This window comes from Vipera berus (genome assembly GCF_964194415.1).
Source record: "Vipera berus genome assembly, chromosome: 2".
Taxonomy (NCBI): domain Eukaryota; kingdom Metazoa; phylum Chordata; class Lepidosauria; order Squamata; family Viperidae; genus Vipera; species Vipera berus.
This window is the reverse complement of record NC_138203.1, coordinates 201,334,191-201,348,145: the sequence shown is the minus strand read 5'-3', so window position 1 is coordinate 201,348,145 and position 13,955 is coordinate 201,334,191. Positions and strand designations below refer to the sequence as shown.

Genomic DNA, 13,955 nt, shown 5'->3' with positions numbered 1-13,955 from the left:
CTGTAACGACTATATGATTAGCTTTGAAACCTGGCTAGAGAAGCAGGCTTTCATTCCTGGTTGAGCCACACAATCGGCTAGAGACGTTTGACACTGTCCTTCAGTCTAGTCATTTGGGTGCAAACAATCAATGCAAAATTAATATCCCTAAAAATCCAGACAAATATTTCTATCATCTATGCACAGACTGTATCTTTGCACTATTAGAAATCAAGGTCTAAATAAAGAACAACCTTTCAAATCCTGTTTGACATAAATACAGAGCCATTTCTTAGTTGATGCTCTTGGGTCAGTCCGAAATGACACCACTTGTTCTTTTGCATAAATTACACTTAGAAACTGCTCCATTCTGACCAAACTCCAAAAGGTTACAGAAGATTACATTTCAATAGTGAAGGACATTGTTTAGCTCTGCACATGTTGATTTTTTTTCCTTTCTAAAAAGGGCCGAAATATCTTGGGTTTTATTGTTAAACATCCCCCCCCATCCAAAACTAAGCACATTTCCAGTGTGCTCTTAGCAAAATGTTAAACAAATTTATGCATCTTTGGTTATTAGCCAAGACCTGTGTGCGGGATGCAGAGCTGGCAAAAACAACTTAGCATTACATCACAGGGAAACATGAAGTGGCAAGTGATTGGAGGAGTGGACTGGGAATGCTTCTGCAAAATTCATCGGAATCCAGGACAATATAGTGTATTCTTCTTTATAGAAGCCACCCCCTCAACAATTTAAGAATATATCATTTACACCTTTTCTAAACAGATAATTATCTAAACAGATAATGGCTTGCAATAATCTATACTGAGCAAAGGCAGGCAGTGGATCATACTGTGAAATTCTGAGAAAATATCAGTATTTGCTATAATTACTAACCAGTTTTGGGGGATTTTGAACTGATCACATTTGAAGTCTTCTACTTAGGAGGAAATTGCCTACTCTTATTTTAATCCAAAATACGATCTAGTATAGTGTTTCCTATAACTATGTATCTTCCAGAAATATGGACTTTGAGTGCCAGAATTTCCTAGCCAGCATGACTACTGTTGAGAATTTGTGGAACTGAAGTCCATACATTTGGAAGTTGCCAAGATTGGAAAGCTCAGAGCTGTACTTAATTATGATGGGATGGAAGCATCTACTTAAGAATCAAGAATTTAATTAGAATATACTGCTCGGTTATCTCAAATACTGAAAGAAATTACTGAAAGCAATTCTAGTGGAAACTCATGGCAAGGTCAAAAGGTTGGAAAGCATGTCTTAATTGTGGGGAAGATTATCAGACTTCAGTAGATGTAGATTTGCAGATGTGGACAAAGCCACAAGGAAAAATGTGCACTAATGTTCTCAGTATTGAAAGACTTTTCCCATTTTACAAGGACACATGCAATAGGGCTACAGAATGTGAAATGTATGAATGAATACATTTTGAATGCAGAAAAGAAGGGCGTTAAGGAATAAGTGATTTTATATGGTCTGGAATAAGTCAATTTAAATGAGATGATATATTCAGGGCATGAGACGGTAAGAAGGACTGAAATAGCAAAGGCTATGGTGTGGCAACAGAATGGAAAGGACAATTATGTGTTCTGCTATAATCCAATAAATCATAATAATTGAAATTAATGTATTTTCAGTCAACATGAATATTACAGAAGGATATGTATTCACCACCACACAATGACAAAAGGCAAAGGTGAAAGAGGTAGGCTGTGGCAAACAAGTAAGTGGCACTGAATGCAACACCTAGAAATGCAATACTACTAATGGACAATTACAATGCAAAAGAAACAAGGAATCACAGGAACATTTCAAATGGGCGAATACAATAATTTAGGAGAACAGAACAGAATTATTTTTGTTATTAATACTGATTTTAAGCAACCTAAATAGAGACTCTACACTGGAACATTAACTACATAATATCCTTGTCATCTCCCTTAAGGACTATTGCAATGAGCTCTATATGAGGCTGTCTTTGAAGAGTATCTGGAAACTGCAGCTGTGCAGGATGTGGCTGCTTGAGGAGTCTTGGGCCTCCAAGGATTGTGCAAGTAACACCTCTGCTGCATGAGCTGCACTGGATGCTGGTTGGCTTAAAAAGTCCAATTCATGTTGTTATCACCTTTAAAGCCCTTCATTATGGCATGGGATCATGTTACAAGACAAGCATCTTGTCCCAGTTACATCAACCTGTCCCACACAATCAGGCAGAGAGGATATCTTACAGACCCATCAGTTAAGAATTTCGATTGGCAGGATCTAGGAAAAGAGCCTTTTGTGCCATTGCTCCCACCCTGTGGAATATCTTGTCTCCAGAGGCGAGGTTAGGCCTCATTTTTGGGCGTGCCAGAAGCATGTGAAGACCTGGTTCTGCCAAATGGAATTGGGGTCAAAGAGTGGCACACAACCCTGAGATTGGTGGTGGCTTGAGGGGGCTCCTTTTGCTGTGTTTAACTTTTTAGCTGTGCACTCCTTTTATTTTTATCTTTTATTTTTCACTGTGTTTTAATTCTTTTTAATTGTATTTCTTTATGTGGTTTTATCATTTGTATCTGTAAACTGCTCAGGGTCACTTGGATAGTGAGATGGGCAGTTTCTACATTTGATAAATAGTTAAAGAAATAGGAATTGGGAAAATGGATTAGGGTGCAATCCACTCCCTAGGACACCTCCAGGTAAAAGAGTGGAATTGTTCATTTCAAATACCATATATGGATTAAGTTCAGAAAATTAAAAATATCAGCAAAATTTGATTCAGAGGACATTTAGACAGATACAGGATTAATATAAGGATCAGATTCAGCATACTTAACATATAAGAAAGAGGAAATGAGGAGATAGAGGAAGAAACGAGATACATTATGAGAACCAAAATAGAAAAAAAACTTAAAATCTTAGGAAAAGTTTCAAATGGCTTTCAGAATAAGCTGCCACGATAGCTAGTGAAAGGTGGAAAACGAAAACCTTGGGTAACAAGAAGCATACAATGACTGAACACAGATTTTCAGTTACAAGCAAGAAACGACAAGTAAAGCTATCTCAATCAGGAACATCAGCTAATAAAGCATCACGAAAAGAACAACTGGTACTGAAGAAAATTAGAATTAACCCTCAAAATATACATAGCCATTACTCAAGCGGTTTTGTTAAAGAGGTCTAATAGAGGCAAAGAAGTCTAAAAGAAAGAGGGAAGTTCTAGAATGAAATATTTTACAAAGGTGTTTATAAAATGAAAAACATTTGTATAGAAAGCAAATATTCAAAAACCAGGTCCACTGGAAAGTGAGACAGAACAGGCAACAAAGCAGGAGGCAAACAGTTGCACACTAACAGATATGGAATAAATCTCAGTTTCCCAAATGTTGGAAAAGATCAGTGAATATATATTTTTATTTTTCTATCCTGGTGCTCGATTCTTTTACTTTTTAACATGTATGTATGTGTCTCTGTGTGTGTCTGTGTGTGTGTGTGTGTGTGTGTGTGTGTGTGTGTGTGTATCACATATAGGTTGAAACACACATATATGTTAAAAAGTAAAAGAATCGAGCACCAGGATAGAAAAATAAAAAGTTTAATATGCAAAACACTTAGCTCTGTGTGTGTGTGTGTGTGTGTGTGTGTGTGTGTGTGTGTGTGTGTGTATCACATATAGGTTGAAACCAGAAGGAATAGGTGGTCTAACCTTAATATCCAGAGAACTACCTGTAATATCTCTATTGCTGCCTGCATTGCCTTCATCATCATTCTTACTTAACATAATTATGAATGCCAGAAGACTACTTGAGGTACAAAGAGAAAGAAATATTAAATCTATCCTTTCTAAAGTCCCAGTTTTGTATGCTCCATTCTAATGCACACATGTAATTCTTAATGGCAGAAAAACTGAGCATTCAAATTTCTGTCAGAAAGGTTGAAATCAAACTGTTTAAATCAGGGGGAGAGGAAAAGTATAAATGACACCTTGATGGTTATACTTTAGACTCTACAAAGACAAGGTGTTGTGATTCAGGGTCAGCCTGTGGGTTCGGCAGTTGGGTCGGATGACTCAGAGGAGGAGGAGGGGGGTGTTGAAGACCTTGCTGAGGGGGTTGAAGATCTTGCTGATGAGAGCCCTCAGCCAGGCCCCTCCCACTTGGTCACCACGGAGACCCAGCTGTGTGAGCCTGACAGCGTGGATGAAGATGACCCACAGCTGGCCCTGTTCAAGGATGCCCGACGCAGGAGGCAGTCAATTAGGAGTAAACAGAGGAAGGCAATGGGGCTTCTCGGAAGGAGGCAGAGAGAAGCCACGCCCTGAACTCTATATAGGGGGAATGTGTGGGGAGGGCTGGTTTGCTGAAGGCAACCGCTTGGATAGTTCATGTTTCTTAAAGCTCCTGTTTCTTGGTTCGTGTCTTGTTTGTTTTTGTAGCTATAAATTTGGCAGGCGTAATTCCAGCCTCTTGCCTTATTGTAAAAGGGGTTGTCCCTGCCTTTTCTGCAGGGCCGGTAGCAGGCTGGTACAGAACACAAGGTGGCTTCCCTTTAAACCTAGATATGTTGCTAATATGAAGAAAACCTAAGGAAAAGGAGAATCTCTGGCAACATTACTTCCCTTTCCAGGGTACCAGGAGTTTGATGTCGCCATAGAACAAACAAGATGTCTAGATAAAAGGAAGATAAGAAGACAGCAGAGAAGCAAAATGGGTTTTTCAGATTTAGTTTTGCTGTGAAAAAATACTTTATACTTTTATGGTTATCTGAGGAGGGATAAGATCTGAAAATGCATGCCAAATAACAGTGACATAATACATTGCACAATAATTAATCAGTGGAGCTAGAAAACTTTCACCTGAAGAATTCAAATGAGATTTTGTCATTCTCTAACAAAAACAGACAAGTTGCTGTTAAAATAATTTCCAGAGAACGGAAAGTCAAATAAAACCAGTTTTACATGTGGGCATATGTGTATTGGTGTGCTACTAGAGAAGAACAGAACATTGCAGCCTAAATTAGGATAAAGCATATCTCAAAGTAGTAGGTGGAAACAGTGATTAAATGCAGAATTCTTGTGCTCTGAAACACACAAACATCTTTGTGTGGAAAATCCGTAGAAGTTTGGTAAAAAGAATTATAGCTTTTATTATTTATTTATTTGTTTATTTGTTATTGTTTGTTTATTCATGTCACAAGCATAGTATTATAGCTATTGAGAGTCATCAACAACCGTGCAAAATCAGCACATTCTGGATTGGCAAATATTTTTTTTATTTTTATTTTTTATTTTATTTCCATTTATATCCCGCCCTTCTCCGAAGACTCAGGGCAGCTTACAAGCTTAGCAGTAGCCTTCATTCTATGTATATGCCTGCTTATTAGGGCTTTCACACACACACCCAAGCGGCATTATTACAAAGTCAGCTTAATTGCCCCCAACAATCTGGGTCCTCATTTTACCTACCTCGGAAGGATGGAAGGCTGAGTCAACCTTGAGCCTGGTGGGATGCGAACCTGCACTAATTGCAGGCAGCTGGTGTTACTTAAGGAGGCATTAGCCCACTGCTCCACCAAGGCTCTCACATATCCTTTTAATGGATTCTTAAATCCAGATGGGTTGAAATGAATTCTTTGATTTAAAAAAATACCTTTTGATAAACACCTCCCGCTTCTTTAGAAATATAGGTCCTCTTATGATTGACAATTGAATACAAAACAGGCAAGTATAACGGGAGAGTTCTGATTATGAGGGAAAATAAATGATCATTGAGCTACAGCTACTTAATTTAATTGTAGTAATAAAGAAAATGAGGCAAACAATGCAGTCGACATCTAATTGTCCAGATTTATGAAGTCCAAAAGACTCCAAAGAACTCCAAAATGATTTTTCCAGTTAGATGAATGGCCAACACTTCAAGTGCTGGGGAAAAGATGAAATTTATCATACAAACTGAAGAGGCTTGAACTGAAAGTCCCTGAACACGTAAAAAAAAGCCATTGGAACTGTAACAGACAACTTACTAAAATTGCAAATTCAGCATGGGGAGAGTGAAGCGTGAAAACTTAGGAAATACAATAGAAATAAAAGAGAATCAATGTAATCAGATCTTTCTATAAACTGATCAGTAAAGTCAAATTTCAAGGTGTAGCTACCTCAAACCTTAAGTTCTTACACTGGAAAAGTGCAACCAACATCATACCACTTAACACTAAAATATTTTTTATTTGGGGCTTTTAGTTTAGCAATAAAGATGACAAATGTGACCTAAGTATAACTAATGAACCATAGTATAATTAAAAAAAGTAAAAATGTTGCGAGAGTAGGAGAGAGAAGAGATTATGTTTAGTCATTAGAACTCAAAATTATCCACAGAAATTAATGAATATCAGGTTCAGGAAAAGAAGAGTAGAAAATATAGGCTTCCATAGACTGATTCAGGTTTATCTAAGCAGGTATCTTCCATGGGTGTTGGCCATGCACCTAGGGATTTTAGAAACTAAAGTCCAGTAACTTAAGGTGCCAGGATGGGGAAGAATATGATAGGCATTACTTTTTTAATAGAGCTGTGTGGTGGCGATCTATGATGCTTGCTGATAAATCATTTAGGAAATAGGAAATAGGCAGAATCACATGTGAAAGATGATCACACAAACTTCCGTAACAACAACGATGACGATAACAATAGAGTTGGAAGGGACCTTGGAGGTCATCTAGTCCAACCCCCTGCTCAAGTAGGAAACCTTATACCATTTCAGACAAATGGCTGTCCAGTGTCTTCCTAAAAACTTCCAGTGTTGGAGCATTCACAGCTTCCGGAGGCAGGTTGTTCCACTGATTAATTGTTCTAACTGTCAGGAAGTTTCTCCTTAGTTCTAGATTGCTTCTCTCCTTGATTAGTTTCCATCTGTTGCTTCTTGTCCTGCCTTCAGGAGCTTTGGAGAATAGCTTGATTCCCTCTTCTATGTGGCAGCCCCTGAGATATTGGAACACTAATATCTATTTATATTTTTTCTTTCAGCTTTTATTCTCCTCTGCATCTGAATTAGTTCCACTGCCTAAATAGACCTGCCTAATAAAGAGTTATTAATTGAATGAAATATAGTGGTTAAGACCATGTTTTGTATTGGTTCATGATCTAAATCAGTTGTGCTCACTAGGGGATCTTAGGAAACATTTTGTTCTTTCAGCAAGTGAGAATAATCTGTCAGGCCTGCTGAAATGGTAATCTGTCTGGAATGCTTTGAATCCCTTAAAGCATTAGATAAACATTACTGTTAACTATCATTATTAGTGTGGTTATTTCTCTGTTTTTTTTAAAATCAGAGTTTGGCTTCAATCTGGAGAGAGACTATACTGGTGAGAATATGGAAGTGTCATTTAATATGTCATGAACCAGCCCAAGACCTATAATATAGCAGGAAACCAAAATGAACATCGAAATTTAGCATTTTGGCTTTAGGGCTGAGAAAACAGCGACCTCTAATCCCCAAGTGGAAATTGGTCACTCTGTGACCCAAGATGCTTCAATGAAACCCTCTGGAAATGTATTAAATTGCCAAAACAGTTCAGGCAAAGTAAAATCCTTTCTTCTTCTTCTTCTTTTGTTATTTGGAGCACTCCCAATATAGTCCTGACAAGGGAAAATTCCTTCCACTGATTTTGAAAAGCTGACATAGTTTCAGGAAGGGGGAAACCTCTTAATAATGAGACACTGTCTAAGTGATTTCATAGCTCATAGTTACAAGACTTTTTAGGGAAGAGGTGTTGCATCAAATCTGAAGAAATCGAAGGTGGGATTCTAAGTAATTTGGATAGTTCCTCAAGAATCTTTCCATTTAACTAACAGGAGACTTATTGTTTCCAGAAAACTTTGCAGGTTGTGAGGCTATACTTGCTGAATGTCTCAAGGTTGCTTTTTCAAAAGGCAACTGGACTGTTTTTTTCCTTGAGGCACCTTTGAGGCAACCATGACCTGGGTGACTGAAAATCTCCACAGACATTCCTGCTGAACATTTTTCTTCTGAGGAAAAGCTCTTGCGATATTACAACCACAGGGTGTATTTGAAGTCAGCTTTCTTCCAGAACAGTGAACCTGGTCTCTTCAGAGCCTTGCCTATCACAGCAATCCTTATTGGCAGGGCTTTTTTTGGTCATAGAACGCAACAGAACGGAGTTCCGGCACCTTTTGATAACAGATTTTCCAGAGTTGCCTTGAACAAAATCCTAGTCTTTTAGATACACTAAAAATTGAAGGGGTGTTTTTCAACTACAAAGGTAAACCTTGTAGGGTAGGCAAGGCGGGTTGTACAACATGTGTGAGTTCCGGCACTTTTGTTTTTTTTACAAAAAAAGCACTGCTTATTGGCAAAAAGAGGTTCTGGAGTCTTCATCTTTTCTCCATCTCCTCCCCCAAACTGATTTGAATGCAATTAACACTGCCAGGTTCTGCAAAGGGTGGGGGGTGGAGGGGGGGGAGACAGGAAACGAAATCCTTTGTAGGTTTTTTTTTTGCTTGGGTACAAGCCTCTTATTTTTATAAAAGGGACTAAGAACATTATTCAGGTTTGTCCATACAGGCAAGCTGGATAGTGTGAAGTTCTCTGGGATAAAACGCTTCATCAGCAAACTGATGGATGCACGTGAACCACTTTTGCAGGGGCAAGACTAAGAAACACATGGAAGGCAACTCACATGTAAATAGCACTGTGCCACAAAGTAAAGGGAGTCAAGCTATTCTCCAAAGCATCTGAGGGCAGGACAAGAATCAATGGATGGAAACTAACTAAGAGAGAAGCAACCTAGAACTAAGGAGAAACTTCCTGACAGAACAATCAATCAGTGGAACAACCTGCCTCCAGAGGTGGTGAATGCTCCAACACTGGAAGTTTTTAAGAAGAGATTGGACAGCCATTTGTCTGAAATGGTATAGGGTTTCCTGCCTGAGCAGGGGGTTGGACTAGATGATCTCCAAGATTCCGTCCAACTTTATTATTATTAACTATTATGTCTGTGGGGCTTTCAAGGCACGAAGGTGCACTGAGAAGGTTAAAGCGGGGTTGTAGCCTATGGATGCCAACTATCATATACCACAATCTATATAACGGTTTATGAGAAAATGAAATTGGGCATAAATAAAATCAGCCCAATGAAATAACATTGGTTCCCCTCCCCATAATGTGCATTTTGCTGGTGGGAGTGGAAAATACCAAGTGAAGGCTGGTGGTGTATTAGCAGCCAGCACGATTACTGTTTAATGTGACTTTGGGCCTGCACAAATTGTGGTAGCGCATGTAGAACACTCCATAGAATTATTCCTGAGGAATCAAATTGGGAGAATTAACTTACACACAGTCAGTGAGAAACAATATGATAGCAAATCTGACCACTGCAAAGATCAAGGAGAGGTGGAAACAAGCCAGCCTGCTCAAAAGAGGGAGCCAGGCAGTCTGTTGCATGAGGCAGGGAAGAAAAACATGAGGGGTCTGAATACTCTTTCAGTATACGAACTTGTTCTTGAATCCCAACTGTTGTTGTGGCTTCCTAACCTTCTTCAGTGAGACTGGTTATCCAAACTCTTACAAGCTACTCAAGTGGTTCCAGTCCAATCAGTTGGCTGAAACCTGCCACAAATTAGGTACATCCATGTAATATTTTAGTTGCAGATTCTCTTATGTATTATAATGTGCTGCAATTAAAGGCAAACAATTCCTGTACTGGCAAAGGTGTCACTTTAAAGCCAAATCACATGTGTGTTTTTTTAAAAAAAGCAGATTAAAAATTAACAAAGAAGGATCCAGTCAGGATTAAGGATTTCAGCTGTAGGTGGTATATTTGTGTGTGCCCTTTTTATCCAGTCCAGCCTTCCTCAACTTGGGCTTCCTCCAGAATTCCCCAGCTAACACAACCAATAGCTTCCCTTGTACCTTAAATGAGACTTGGAAAAGACAGCATCAACTCTGATAGAACCAAAAGATTAAACTATATGACTAGGTGCCATGATGCAAAACCTATCCTATTATTTTAAAACAAATATACTTAACACCATATGTACTGTTAGCCTCCCCCCCACCCAGATTTATAGCCAAGCTCAGAAATGACAATTTTATACATGTATACTATGAACTCTCATTTTAATTTTGCTAAAATCAGCGTGGGTTCTTCCACTCTGTCATTGTTTCCATTCTCCAAATACTTAGAAGGCCATCCATTCCTATTTTCTTCCCTTGAAAGGCTTAGGAGGAGATGGGGCAACCCCTGTGCTGTCTTTCCCTGCCTTAAGTTGCCCCTGGTCCATCAGCAAGAGAGATCCCTTCACTCCCACTCCACATAAAGACAAAAGGTGGGAAGAAGCAGCTGGTCTGCCATTTGCTCATTAATTCCTTTGATGCAGGGACGCGGTGGCTCAGTGGGTTAGGACACTGAGCTTGTCGATCAGAAGGTCGGCAGTTTGGCGGGTCGAATCCCGGGTGCTTCTGCCAACCTAGCAGTTCAAAAGCACGTAAAAATGCAAGTAGAAAAATAGGGACCACTACGGTGGGAAGGTAACAGCGTTCCGTGCAGCTTTGGCGTCTAGTCATGCCGGCCACATGACCACGGAGACGTCCTCGGACAAGCGCTGGCTCGGAAACGACTAGCACGCATGTGCGGGGGAACCTTTACCTTTTTACCTCCTTTGATGCAGAAGAGAAAAGAGAAACTGACCAAGTTCTTTTCATTTTCACTCTTGCTCCTTTTGTGTGAATTTCTGAGGGGGAGTTGCCAAGCTAGGCTCAAGCTCAGGAGCCAGGAGCAAGAAATGAGTAAGATCTTCCATCAGTGGCCAATGGAGCCACTGCTTCATAAACCAAAAATGAAATTACAGCAGCAATTTTAATTACACTGCACTCAGCCAGAAATAAATCAGGACAGCTCTCAGGCACTGTTGATGTCATGGGAACACAGAGCTCCGGAGCTGTTCCCAAATGGGCTCAGGCTCTTTATGGGAAGTGTCCAAAGATGCAACTGTTTGAAGTTTTCATCCACAACATTAAAAAATAGGGAAATTCTCTCTGCTGACTATCGAATGAAATGTACTGGGCCATAATGATCATGTTTTATGTTCAAAAAATGTATCAGCTATGAAATACAGGAACAAAGGGAGGTGAAGTCAAAACTACTTAAGGGGAAAGTTGTTTGAGAAAAAAATAGTTTCTTTATTCTTTCAACGTATTTAATGAACATTTGTATTTGCCATCTTACCAATGTTTTTTTTAATTGTCTGAGTGGTTAATCATCACCACAATGTAACCAGTTTAGGACAAACACAATATTTTAAGGAAGAGAGAGAAACGGAGGGAGGGAGAGGAGGAGAGGGAGACAGAGAGGGAGAAAGAAATCTAAATAATTAATCTTGACTTAAGTTGAAGCATTAGCCATTTCTTCTTTTGTGAATATAACTACATTCTTTGGTAAGGAAATACCTTACTGCTTAACTTGCATTGCAGTTTATGACTGCATTTTCTTTACCAAATGCACTTAACCTTTCCATACCAGTGTACCATCCCAATTTGCACACTCCAATCAGTTATTCAGAAACAAATTACTGCCTTCTGATCTTATACTTGATTCAGGCTAAGTTAGAAAAATATATAGCTTACAAGATAAATTGACATTATACTACATGACAGGACTTCATGTGCTGCATAAATATCTTGCATTTTTGCTTCTCTCAGATTAGGAAAACTAGCAGAGCTGTGAAATTCCTGGCAGACAACAACCCACAGCTTGTCCACTGTGGATTGACTTGATGACTCATAAATTGTGTAGTTTAAGGTCCATTCAAGATTTGCACTGACACATTCTCTTAAAAACTCAAGTCAGTCAACACATTGGTTTAGAACACTGCTGATTTCAATGGGCTTTCAATCAATGACTCCAGTGTAAACAGTTCTGGTTCTACTTGCCACTTATTCTTCTTAAGGTAAGTCTAATCTCCACTCTTGGATATTTTTCTTCAGAACTGGAGATTATTCAAGGGTTGTGTTACTGAATATTAATATCTTAACATTAAAAGCTGATTCATCCACTATTCCAGGGTGGTGGTGAGGAATAATGGTGATTACCAAGTATTGTTTTCCCAACAATATTGATGATTCTTGAGAAAACAGGATGACAGTCCACTGTACCATTTCAGAAAAGCTACGGAGCAAGTCATTTCTCAGGCATAACTTGACCACATGGAAATGTTTCATAAGACTATTTCACCACATCAAATACATTCAATCAGTCCTCCAGGTCAGAAATGGCAGTGAGTCAACATGAAATGGGATTCCATATTATTCAAGTCAAACAAACATCTGCCACACCACATCCAAGAAACTAAAGTGATGATATGAATTAAATAGAGTGGGGAAAAGTCCACCAGAAGTTAAACAAATGCAAATACTGACTGAATCTATCTTCCTTCCTTCCTTCCTTCCTTCCTTCCTTCCTTCCTTCCTTCCTTCCTTCCTTCCTTCCTTCCTTCCTTCCTTCCTTCCTTCCGCATTTTCTGCCTATCTAGAATTATTCTTACAAACAATGCTTGCAAAAAATGCTTTTTTTTCTACAATCAACGAAGAATTTTAGTTATCACAACAAAAGCTTCTTAGGGTTCCTATCATTTCTATCTTTTTGTTACCTTGAAAAACCAATTACAAAAGGATGAATGGAACAGCTACACAGGTCTTCACCCATTTTTTTTATTGCAGAGATGCATAACTAAAAATCATGGGGTCATATTTGTACTCCAAAGAATTCTAAAAGTTATTACCAGGTTATAAAGTTTAATATAAAACGGGGAAATTTATTTTTTATTTAAATTTAGGCTTAAATGCAAATGAAATAAAATGAGTTTGCCTCATGTTTTTTTCCTGGCTCCAACTACTATTTTTTGGAGCATGCCAATTCCTGCCAGGTCACTGAATAGCCATGTGCAGCTCTTGGCTCAGAAAAAGCTGTGTGCCCTATTTTAATTAACAATCTAAATTCTATAATCTGTTTTTTTCCTTATTATTTCAGAATGGCAGCAGAGGGCTCAGTTAATGAAGGTATTCCAATTCTCAGTGCAATGATACTGATCAAAAAAAGTAGGAGAGCAAGAGAGAGAACCACTATCTCACTCAATTTAAACTCAGAGATATAAACATGGTATTTGGGAAACATGCTAAAATTCAGCTACCGTGAAGGATGATGGGTATTAATACATGTCTAGTGTTACTCTTTTAAAATGTTCTTCAGTTGAAGACCTTAAATACTTACCATCCCACAGAAGGTGTTATCTGTCCAACCCCACTGGGAGGGAGGGAATAAAAACCAGAAATATCTGATGTTTGAGAAGGACGGTGTACACCTATCAGAAAATGAAAACATGAGGAATTTAGGTTAGCTTTATTTCTATCTTTATATCAAAATGGATCCAAAAGATTCATGTTTGCTAACATCCAATAGCCTGTTAATTCATCTACTTACCCTCACCTTGTTCTTCCTAATATTTATTGCTAAGTTAAATATTCTTGGCCTTTCTTATCTGCAACGTTCTTTTTAAAGCTTGCGGGCAAGTAGTCTAGAAGGTGTGTGGCATAGATGAAATGAGTGAGACAAAAGTATGGAGAGTAAATATCTATGGAAATTCACAATCATCCAGATCATGGTTGTCACAAAGGTGGTTTTTCCCCCCAAAAGGCAATTGGACTTCAGTTCTGAAGAAGCTTCTTGGATGAGAAGCGAAAACTTTTCAAAGAAAAAACCCAAGAAAGTCCAGTTGCCTTCTGGAAAAAGGCACCTTTGGGATGTCCAGAATAAGAGAGAATGAATAGAACATAGTCAAGGTAGAGCTAGGAAAGGAAGCAGTGTGGGAGATGAATGGAACCCTCAATTTATCTAGAGAAGATAAAGTTGGTGTTATGCATAGTTGGGCAGAAGACAATAAATTTAATGGTAGATAGGGAGCAACTT

General features: G+C 38.7%; 1 protein-coding gene across 1 annotated transcript in view; it reads right to left on the bottom strand.

Annotated features, from left to right (window-relative positions):
• Positions 1–13,955, bottom strand: part of TCF7 (transcription factor 7) — a gene marked incomplete at its 5' end in the record, with an annotated part of 145,594 nt that overhangs the window by 31,300 nt on the left and 100,339 nt on the right. Inside the window, one exon of the mRNA XM_081319033.1 lies at positions 13,260–13,350. Within this exon, the coding sequence (XP_081175159.1) occupies positions 13,260–13,350 (91 nt within the window). The remainder of the gene's footprint in view (positions 1–13,259; positions 13,351–13,955) is intronic.